The following is an 11,699-nucleotide window of genomic DNA, read 5'->3' on the forward strand; positions in this document are numbered from 1 at the left end:
TCCTGCCGTCTTTACAGCGTCTTTACGCCTTGTCACCTGCACACAGCGAGCGGCTTCTGGCGCAAAAGGGCACCGCGACAAGGCGGGCAAACGGTTTCGCGTGACCGATCGATCTTCGCCACGCTGTCGATTCGTGCATGGGTCGCGGCTGCTGGCCGGTTAATTGCATCTCGTGCCCGCTGCTCGACCCGCTGACACCGCGATCGATCTTGTGCAGAAGTCAACTGGTGCAGACAAGGTGGGTGTTGCTACAGCTAGGCCCGAGAGCAACCAGTTTGAATCTTCTCAGAAGTATATTTATCATTCAAAAAAAGCTGCACATACACACATACAGCGTCGTTACAAAGTATTGGAAAGGAGAGTTGATCACACAGTTTGAAAAAAAAAAAACTAAACAAGCAACATGCGTAAGCATGTGAAATTATATCCACTTCCTGTGAGTGCGTAAGTGAACGCGGTCAACCCTTCCTGCAGCCAATAAATCTGTTCGTGTGCGTTATTTTTTGTGTTGCGCTTGACGCGCTTACGCACCTAATAAATTCGTGAAAGCTTGCGTTCACTCGCGCAACTCGAGAGCGTACGCGCAAATCGTTAAGCGCGCCCGATAGGCGATTGTATGCGCAGTGTGTGTGTGTGCATAAAGATCAGGTTGTGTTTGAAGGGTGTCGAATGGTTTGGTTAATCTTGTCAGCACGATTGTTTTTCCCTTTTTTTAAGATGGGAGTAGTTGCTAGTAGCTTTATCTGAGTGCAAAGTCCTTAACCTTTGTCGCTTAACCGGTGTTCTATTTTAGTTGACAATTTAAAGTTTTAAAGGCATTTTGGCAAAATATCCTTAATCCTCCATAGTCCCGAAACCTTCAGAGCGTGTCACGATCGATACAAAATAATTACAGCGAAGGTTAAATTTGTGCAGATTGACCATACAAACGAAACGGACTGGGGCAAATGCAAATACGGCAAAGTGTCACCTTTTTACCGATCGCCCACCAATCATGTACGTGCACAGATTTGTACCACAACCGCACGCACACACACACACACACGATCGACGAGTCCGATTGGGGTTGACAAAATTAAATCCTAATGGTAACGTTTTGTTTGCGGTTGTCCAACGACCAACGGTGGACGCTGCAGCGTTCCAAGACTTTATTATAAATTTAATCACTGTAAATTGCAACATTGCATTCAATTGGCCGGATCGGGTGATCGGCAGCGCGCTGCTATGCGTAAGCCGCGTGAGTTGTGCACCGTCCAGGCTCAACTTTTACATCTTAGGGCCCAAACCCGGGCGCTCGAGCGTAACCGTGGTGGACGGCAACGGTTGAGCTTCCCTTTTCGCCTGCCGAACGAGCCTCCCTGCTTGTGCTTGTTATGCTGAACGCAAAACGCAAGGGGACTTTGGTGGAGTGCTCTTGCGACCCGAGCGGAGTACTGTCATGTCAACGATAAAGCGACCTGCTCGGTGTTGTTAGCGGGGTGACATTATCGCTTGCTTCGCACAAACGCAACACCGTCGACACACAGACATAACGTGCTTTTACGTCTGGTTTGATTGAAATGATCTTGTGCTGAAAGGGATCTAATTGGGTCTGGAATGTTTGCCATTTGTGGAGGGAGCTATTGGAGCAAGAATTTTTGAATAGAACACGAAAGAAAGTCTTTACAGTGTTTGTTGCTGAATCATTCTACAAAGCAAGCCAACTTCCTACAAACAAGCAACCAAAGCCACCAGCAATCGTCCGAATGGGTCGCGATCAATTAAATCACATCTAAGATTGCCACAAATAGACGCACGCGTATATGGCGATCGGACGGACCGCCCCGATCGCCCAACTCCGATTCGGAGGTGACAATGACTTGTGAGTGGCCACACCACCATGCTGGTTAAGGATTTACCTTTAAAGGGATGATAAATTGTTCCTAATTCTTTGCGACGCTCAATAATTGCACGGTGTGGAATGTCCAACAGAAGAAAAAAAAAAACACAACGGCACTCGATATCGCTCACCCTGCGATACTGATCACGGTTGTTTGTGTTCTAGCTTCACACACACACACACCCTTTGAGGTCGTTGCCGAGTACTTGGAGCGTGTCACGTGGCAGCATGACAGATGGAATGGGCCGAATTGAAACAAAGAACGTGCAATCGCTCCGGTCCGGCTCAATTACGCAACCCGGTAAGCATTGATGGCAGTGGAAAAAGCTCGCTGAGGCAGGGGAATGATTCTGGCAGTGGGACGTAAAGTCGATAAATCATATTCTCAGCTCTCAGCGGTTCTTTGACTGTGAAGTGTTTTACTGCTAGGGTGCTCCAATCAGCTAACGAAGCTCAAAGTGTGCGGTGGTGTGTTTTCTGCAAACATACCAGCGTTGTCCGGGTACCACCTCAAACATGTAGTGAATATACTCGTAGCGTTACAATATTCTCGGCAGAAACTGGTCCAACGGTCTCGCCTCGGACTGAGGGGAGATCACAATCGGCCAGCCGCCACGACGCCGCCGCTTGCCGCGACGCATTTCATAACATTTATGAGAATGCTATAAAATTGATTAATAGTCCCTGGGGCGATTCGTCCCACAGCAGCGGCAGCAGCAGCAGCGGCTCACACTCTTTGGGTGAAGCTTTTGCATGGAATTTCTAGCGCGTGGCGCACCGCGATTTGCATTATCATCGGGCGAGTTAAACGCGTATGCGATCGCGATCACTTTTCCCGGTGCCGGTGTACAAAACGAGCGGTGCAATAGAACCCTCGTAGGTTATTGACAGTTCTTGGCCGGACCTTCGAAGGGTCGTTGCGTTGCGATCGGTGCACTTGGGCGAGTTTGCGGTTGGCCGGTGCGACCTATGAACTGCTCGCGGGGAAGAACACAAGAGTCGTTTTGGCGAGCAAATTTATTGATTGGCCTGCAGCCGACACAGTGCCGGCTTTACGTTGCCGACTCATGTTCTGGGAGATTATTGCTCAGTTTGCCGTAAGCGACTCGCAGCTAAGTATCTTGTTACCTGGATGAAGGACAGCGCTTAAGAATTGAACTGAATCACGTGTGGAAAGAATTAATTTATGGTTGTGTAGGAACAAGTTACTGTCTTGGGCCATGAATGGATAGCGACTACTAAATGGTCTCAACATTGGATTAACAGTAAGTGGACTGATTGGCTGAAGTGAGAATGGAGATTGTTGGGTGTATTAATCCTTTGGTTCATTTACACGAGATATTACACAGATGAAGGACAATTGAAGTACACCAGGATGATGATCGACGGTAAAGTTGGTATTAATTCAAGGTCTTGAATGGATCAAAATACTTCAGGATGATCTTCGTATTTATGAAGATTTCAGGCTTACTGTGTCACTGTTTCATCATCGTATAACTCTATATAGAGAGCCTCCGAACATTACCTAAAGATAACCAATGAAATCTAAAAATTATTAGAACACTAAAGTAAAAATAACTCCTCTCTTATGACTCCTCGTAACTTATCCCTCTACACATCTAAAAGGTCTGTCTATAAAACAGAACAATTTAATCAACATATACTTCTCAAAGATGGTAAAAAGCATGGCAATTCCTAATATGATCGGACAAGACTTTTAATAATGAAAACAAAACGTAAAGGACACAATTGTTTACGTGTATGGAATTGTTGGGCGAGACGTAGATTACTTCCTTAAGCTCAAGAGCCTTTAGCTACAGCCTTCCTTCAAGCTGCGCTGTGATCGATCATAAAAGTTCGTGTGAAAACTGCACTCGAGCGCTAAAAATAGTTCAACGGCCATGACTCAAGTAGGATATTGTTCCGTGTGAATCACGAACAGGCAGGTCTGAAGCAGTCAAGTCCGGTAGTGTGTGTCTCCGGACTAAGAACATTCAACAAATTATCGATAATTAGTCTCTCTCTCTCTCTCCCTCCATCATCGATCGTCATCACGCACGATCACGTTCTGTTACATTTATGCCTTTTCCACTTTTTTTCCACCGCTCCATCGTGGGCGACGGTCAGCACGGGAAGGAAATTAAACTTCTGAATCGGAAGGTCATTCGCGTGGCCCCCGCCGCTGGAGCTCGTTACGCGTTGAATGGTCGTCGCAGGAGTGCAGGGCGACCCATAATCGTTCATTTGCCGGCCTAAAAGGGCCGCTAACTGTTGGAGAAAATTGAAAATAAACTCAATTTTATCGACTGACACGGGTTGCACAACACAAATGGCGGGTGCATTTCGGTGACCTACAAATAGGGTTTTGGTACGGTTTTTCGCCCGTCCACACATATCACTCGGAGTGTGTGTGCTACATTGTGTGCTTTTTTTTTAAAGGGCACGCTCCGTCTGCTCCTGCAGGGCAGAAAGGCGGCAAAGATCGAACGGGACCTGAAATGTGTAGCAAAATTTCGAACGCTCTGTAAGATGTTGCAGCTGCTTGGCAAGCGCTCGCTCAATTGCTCTTCAGCATAACTCACGGTCAGCTCGAAAGGGCTTGACCCGCCGCCAACAGCTGTTGGGATAAGTCGGGGGGCTTGGTGCTGTGGTGTGGCGTAGGGTTGATTTATCCCAAGCTAAACCTTTAAACTGTGAACGCGATCGAGCATCAGAACATGATCTGCAATCACGATCTTCGTCCATCATCGGTGTGTTGTTATTCATCGCCAGTGTGATTGGACATCTTTGTGGTATAAAATCACACCATTGCTTGCAAACCATGGGCATGAAGGTATAGGAAAGCCCTTAAAGTTTATAAGCCCCCGTTTGTACAAGACATGCATGAGTTCGGTCACGTAATCTTTGGCATCTTGTTTATAATTGTTACACGATGAGTTGACACTATCGGTGCAGACCTTCGAGCAGTGGTTTTGAGATTGGAGCTGGAATTAGTATTTCGATCCATCACAAGGTCACCAGACCGTCAGCCAGCGTTGGCCAATGCTCGAGTAGAAAAACCCCTAGCCCTAGCGTGACTGTTGGGCCGGTTTCGGGGGCTTGAGCCCTTATCGATCAATGGCTGGTTGGTTAGTTTGTGTGTGTGAGCGAATTCACTGAGCTTAATTATTATAATAGGCATAATTAGTTCGTTCGATAAAAATGGTTCGATTGGTCGGTGTACGACATCGATTAGATTAGTGGAAATTGAGTAGGCAATTATCGTTGACTTTGGACACTCGACTCGGGTTGGCTTTATAAGGGATCTCTGTGAACGAGTACTAGAAGGAGCAAATTCGATAATAATACGCCAAGAATTCTTTTAAGAGGTGGTTTTCGGATCCACTTAGCAGATATGTAAAGCATTTGTCCATGTTTAGGAACATTCCTTCTAAAAAGGCCTTATATTTTGATCGTGACAAGAATTGAGTTAAGAAGGAAGAACGGTATTTACAAAAGATCATAGATGCAGGAAGAGAGCGTCAGTACGAACGATCAGCAGTCTCTCGACAGAACCCCAATGTTCAGTCCTCGCCAATGTGTATGCTTCAACGCGTGCCTTAGAACACGTACGGAGCGGGCAGTCCAGTGTAGGCCGAGTAGGCACCGAAGCCTGGCAGACCGGCGGCAGTGTAGGCACTGTAAGCTGGCAGTCCCGCAGCAGTGTATGCCAGAGCAGGAGCAGCCGGAGCTACGAAGCGTGCCGCCGGGGCAGCAACGACGGCCGGAGCAGCCGCAACGACCGGGGCCGCTACCGCATGGTTGACGGTGTGCGCGTTGTAGGAGGTGGCGTATGGTGCGACGACTCCTGCCGCAGCAAGAGGAGCTGCCACTGGAACAACACCAGCCGAAGCAGCACCGAACACGCACACAACCAGGCAGATCTTAAGGAGTGGGATGGATTTAAAGAGTTAAATGCTAGACTAGAACAACTTCGAAGGAGTATAGGACACTTACCACAATCTTGGCAGACATGATGCTTGTTGGGGTTTGTGGGGAACTCTGACGTTTGAAAGGCTTGTGAAATTTGTTTGTTAGATTGCTGTGAAGCGACTGATGCTACTGTTGGAGTTGAGGATGGGTTTTATACGAATAGGACACACATGAACAACCCAACCTTCATGCCGGTTTGCATACGGAATTATTGTTCAATTTCATTTTGTCCAAGTGAAGTCCACCCTCACCCTAGTATTCGGTGGGGCAGACAGTGTGTGTCATACGATGGGACTATTACAGGATTGCACAATGTATGTCTAGACCGTGGTACACTTTCCCAAATTGAATGCCAAGGCTACGAAGTGGTGCTTCAAAACGATGATGATACCTGAATTCATCGAATGCAATAAATCTGCGGCACATTTCTCGACCTGTCCTACCTGAAGGAAAATCATGCACCTGTACGTGTACATATACATACAGGAGTTAAATGTGTAACTTTATTCGCCGTAAAACTGATTATTTTATAAGGAATTCTCTTCGAATATAATCAAATGTCATTGATTTTGGTTTCACGGCGTAACGCCATTTGGCGGAATGTCTGGTTGCACGGTAATTAGGCCCTAAAAGTTCAATCTCCAGTTCCATCCCTACCCGCAAAAGCTCACTTTTGCCGCGATTTACGAACGCATGTGTTCGCCCCATACAAATCCTAAACTTTTTATTTTCGCTTGGTCGTAAATCGCGACGAAAGTGAGCTTTTGCGGGTTGGGTTTGATGCTTGAAAACGATTTAGATACCTGGGCAAAAAAAACTTCTAACCCACGTTGGACGCAAGTCTTAAAATTGCATGCAAAAGTACTGAAAATCTCACCCTGATTGGGAAAAAGAGCACGATAAAATGAAATTGTTTTTAAAATTTTAATGATTTAACACTATAAAATACGTTTTACGTCATCCGTGCTCCAATCCTGACGATTTTTTTGCTCATTTTGCATACATTTTGAAGACTTGGGTTATACAATACAGGGTTTCCAGGTCAATTTCCAATGTGCACATAGTTATTTACCGCATCTTACATCTTTTTCAATAGCTGTCAAATGGTGTATTTGCTTCAAAATGAAATTTCAGTTTCAAAACACAACAAAGAACTGTCAAACTCAATCCAGCTTAAGTAGTGTTAAAAATCTTCATGAAGAAATTAAAAATTATTATGATGGAGATGAAATAGCACTTTGATTGATGTGGATTATCATCTTGCATGTGGTGAATAACAATGATGACATTTGAAAGTGACTTGGAAAATCCTGAAAGTTCTTTTTATCGAACTTTCTATCATACTCCCCTAGCCGCAAAATTGAAGATTTCGGACGTCGTGTGGACGTCGTGTGGACGTCCACCCGACGTCCACACGACGTCCGGTTTAAGAGGTTACTCGACCAAGCGAATTTTTTAGACGATTTTTATGGCAAAAATTGTGGCGGATTTCCCAGGGTTGTTGTATCGAATAGCAGCCACAAAAAATAAATTTTATGGACGGCTAGAAAAAAATGAATCTTGCCCTCCCCCTTACTCCTTCGTGGTCGGTAGTTGCGATCACACCAGCTGTTCATATGATGGTGGTGGGAGTGATATCGCTTATCTGCTGTCTTCTTTATCCGTTCTACCAGATCATACGCGTGTTCAGTGACGTCCTTCCCCACCTCCTTCGTTTTCCCAGCAGTTATTGGCGAATGCTTGACCTTGTGTGAGCGCGCGCTTGACTTGTGGTTATTGTTTTTTTCCTTCCCGTTTTTTCGGCTGCTGATGCATTGCGCGTTGGCTAGAGCGCCGTCGTTCGAATCTGGATTTGATCAACGCGCAAGTTGTCGTGTGGATGGAATCGATTTACCGTTCGAGCTATTTGCCGGATCGATTGAATGCATGCTTCGTACTGGTTTTATGTTATTTGTTAGTGCAGTTAGTTGCAGTTAGTTGCAAAAAAAATAATTCAAACAAAAGATCATTCAATGCACTAGTCCGCTCATGTTGAGCCAACCAATGCTTAGTTAAAGTCAACGGAAGGTCAAATATTAAAATGAGGGATATCATTGAACACATATTGTCTTTCCATTATTTTTTTCTTTAATAATTTACAAACCCTCCAATCTTCTCCCACCCCTCCCTCCCTCCCTCTCTCCATCCGAACGGAAATAAGGTTAGGATTTACCCACCATAGTGTACCCTTTTAATTCTAATTACCGGGGTCTACTGTTCGGAAGAGAAAAAGGAACGTCTCCCCCGCCTCTCGCTCGATACTGTTATTGAGGAGCCACCCGCCCCGGCTTGGCTGACGCACGCATCGCTCGCTTTGCCTGGCTTGCTCCTTCTCTCGCCTTTTTTGGAGACGCATTATCGTTGCGGATGGTGTTGCGCGGCCATGTCGCTGCCTGGAGGATGGCATAGAAAGTTGTGTTCTAGCCCGTCGCTGTCCTGGCGATTGACGCAGTATGCGCAAGTGGCGTTTATGCTGCATGCATAGTCGATAGCGCTGCGGCTGCGTTCGAGCATTGGCTGTGGCGACCGGCCCCCGGGAGCCTCAAATGCCAGTGATGCAGCCGGACCTTTCACGCGCCAAACTGCTCTACGCTTCCCCGCATTTTATGGATGGCTTGGCTAGATTTGGCTGCCCCTCGTTGTCGTGCTATCCGAACACAACACAACAACATGACCGTCCTGCGTTCAAGCCCCGTTTGATCCTAGTGGCCCAGGACTGCCTATCTCGCTAGGGGTAAACCAAATAGTAACAGGTCACGTCAACTCACACGACTTAGCAACATGCTCGCCATGAGTTCAAGGCTCGTATGGACCGTCTCTCGTAGCAACGGCTAACTATCCGGCATGACCGCGTAGGTCGTTGCGCCAAGAAGAAGAAAGGAGTGGCTGACGCAGACAGAAAAGCAATGGTTACTGTGTCAAATAAGAAAAAGATGAAGAAGCTTTGTACGATCCGCAGCTCATAAGATTGATGTGTACAATGTGGACAATACAGAAGGAAGAAAATCGACTTAAAAAATGCATGTTGATCCCTTCCGGTACGTCCTCCCCGTTCCTGTATGCTCCCTCCAGTTCGCTTCGTTCTCGTCCCCCTTTGTTTAGAACCCATCGTCGCTTCGGAACAGTAAACGCTACTCCCCGTTTTCATCTTCTCATCTCACCTCTTCGACTATCACCCTTCCTGCTCCTCCGATTCCTTCCGCTCTTGTTAGCTTCCCATTTATTTACTCCCTTTCTCCTTCTTTCCTTCCCATTCCTTTTCTTTCGTAATGCTGTTCAATAATGCTAGCATAGTTTAGAATAACAAATGTAAACTGTATTTGCCGTAAGCCTTAAGGCAAACAATAGTGAAGTGCGGGCGGATTAACCAGTACACATACTAAGCGGCCGCGTGAGGTCCCGAGGAAAGGATCCTTCGTAATCCTTTTTTTGTCGAAACCATCCGTAAACGATCCAGTTCATTTGTTTCGACTCGAACTCGTTGCACCCACGGGTCGAATTGGCGAATGCCGAACTACCTAGCGCACTCGCTGACCACATACCAACGCTTCATGGAACCACTTGGGCGATTGCAGCCCGTGGCCGATAAGACCCCACAGCTCCCTGCCATCTCCCTGCTCTCTTTGTTGTACAGGTTATTTCGCCATCACCCACGTATCGAGGCCGCGTTCAGCATTGCAAGCTCATAGCCTCCCGTACACATTTTCTTCTTCTTCTTTGACGTAACGAACAATGCTGTAGACAGGGCTGAAACGACTTCTTAACCTTACTAAAATCACGCTATTGGATAGTCGGTTCTTGCTATCTGGGGAATGGTCCGGATAAGAATCGATCTCGTCCGGTCTCGTAGGAACCGGTCTCATCACAGCATGCGTTCAATGAGTCGGGGCGCTGGTTGAAGAGAGCACCAGAGTGACGATGAAAAGATTGCAGCAGATTGCCGTTTGGTTTAAAGGGTATACAATATGCGGAATTTAATTGTTGCTCGACCGCATAAAAAGTTTACCAAAATATGTCCCAAATCTACAAACATCATAATACTGTGTTTGTAGTTATGCTAGTCACAAAACGCTTTAGGTCCAGTGTGGCACATAAACGTGCACGAATTGGTTCATCATTTGGTGTGCCAGAGCCATTGCATCTAACAATTTACCCTTTAATTAACTTAACTTCCTTTAACGCATCAAGAAGATTCGCAGCCAATGTCACACACGGGAAAAATAAGGACAAAGAAAACTCCCTCACGTGCGAGAAAGAGCAGCAACAACCACAGATTTGCGCCAATAACTTGGTGAGAATGCGACGGAACATCATCGCCTGTGAGCGAGAGTGAAACAGAAGTCATTACCATAATCTTCCCACCCATAATCAACAACCATAATTCGTGTGTGTGTGTTCGCCCCATACAAATGGCATAATTTTTATTTTCGCTTGGTCGAAAATCGCGGCGAAAACCCGATTTTGCGGCTGGGGTTTGTATGCAATTTTAAGACTTGCATTCAATCTGGATTCTCAACTTTTGCATGCAAGTTTTCCAATTGCGTCCAGCCTGGGTTGTAATAAACGGTAACAGACTACCCCCTGTGCAACTTTGGTCGTCAAACAAAAGACTCGCTTCCCCTGCTCAACTTTTGTCGACATACATAAGACTCCCCCCCCATCCCACAGTGCATCTTTGGTCGTCGTACATTAGATACTCCTCTAATGTCCCCATGACCCGTATGTCTATTCGACATCTCGGTAATAAATAAGTCTTCCACTGCAAATGTTCGTCATAATTCCACAGCTCATTTCAACTAGAAGAGAATATGCAGTAACTGCGTATGAAGTACGAGCTGAATTTCTGCCTCGTCCACGTACGGCGTACATGACCGCCACAATACATCAGATAGTATAAATTCCCTCAACTCGTGTGACGCCTTTGAATGCGCTGGATTCGCCACGGTCAACAGAACAGTAACCGCGTAACCGAATTGAATCACTCTTCCCCATTCTATCACATCATTCTGGTGAGTAGAAAGAAATCCTTTCTCGTTCGGAGCCTCTGATGGAATAATGAAGAAGCGTTTTAGATTTTACAGAAACAAGTAAACCTCAACAGCTCACACATCGCACGCATTCAAATTGCCATCCTCACGGAATCGTCCTACACACCAACACGTGCCGTGACTGTGGTACAGGGATATCAACAATATTGTCTAATGGTGATGCCTGCGAAAGACGACGTGGCTGTCTGTCGCCGGCAGGAAAGCTGATAAAACACCCCCTCCAACCGTTGGTTGACGGAGGTAGCAAAAAGTGCTTCGCCCATGCTGATGCGCGAGTGCGTTTCGATACGGTGGTGGTACATTGGTGGTTGAGTCAACCGTGGAAATGGAGTAAGGATTTAAGGTTTGTGCTTTGCCGCCCAATGTAGAATGGTAACAGACGAGCTCGCCTACAATTGTGAACTAGATGCACCGTCCAAGACTGCATCTTGTAGCAATTTACACAGCACAAAGCGCTTTGGATGAAAAAATGCAGAGTTTACCATTCGCCGAGTGATGGGCAAAATTGAATGAAAATGTCATGAAAGCTAGAATCGGGTTTGAAAACATAACATAGGAAACTATAATAAAGGAATTAAATTTCGTTAAAAATGGGAAAAATTAGAAAAAAAGACTTATTTTAGGTAAAAAGCACACAAAACTTCAAAGACTATCTATAAAAAGAAGAAAAATAAGTGAACAAATAAGTAGGTAATAGATAATCAAAAAAAGTGGAAAAAAGGAAAAATTTAAAAAGCCTTGAGAAATACCAACCAAACATT

At 45.8% G+C, this 11,699-nt stretch overlaps 1 protein-coding gene across 1 annotated transcript; it reads right to left on the reverse strand.

Annotated features, from left to right (window-relative positions):
- Positions 1 to 4,932: 4,932 nt before the first annotated feature.
- LOC5667219 (cuticle protein 16.5) lies at positions 4,933 to 5,988 on the reverse strand. The gene is made up of 2 exons (XM_001688750.2): positions 5,876 to 5,988; positions 4,933 to 5,802 (listed from the first exon to the last, which is right to left on the reverse strand). Exons 1-2 carry the CDS (start codon positions 5,891 to 5,893, stop codon positions 5,479 to 5,481), a joined length of 342 nt encoding a protein of 113 aa, XP_001688802.2. The 5' UTR covers positions 5,894 to 5,988; the 3' UTR covers positions 4,933 to 5,478.
- Between the last annotated feature and the right edge of the window lie 5,711 nt (positions 5,989 to 11,699).

This window comes from Anopheles gambiae, chromosome 2, assembly GCF_943734735.2.
Source record: "Anopheles gambiae chromosome 2, idAnoGambNW_F1_1, whole genome shotgun sequence".
In the NCBI taxonomy this organism is placed as follows: Eukaryota; Metazoa; Arthropoda; class Insecta; order Diptera; family Culicidae; genus Anopheles; species Anopheles gambiae.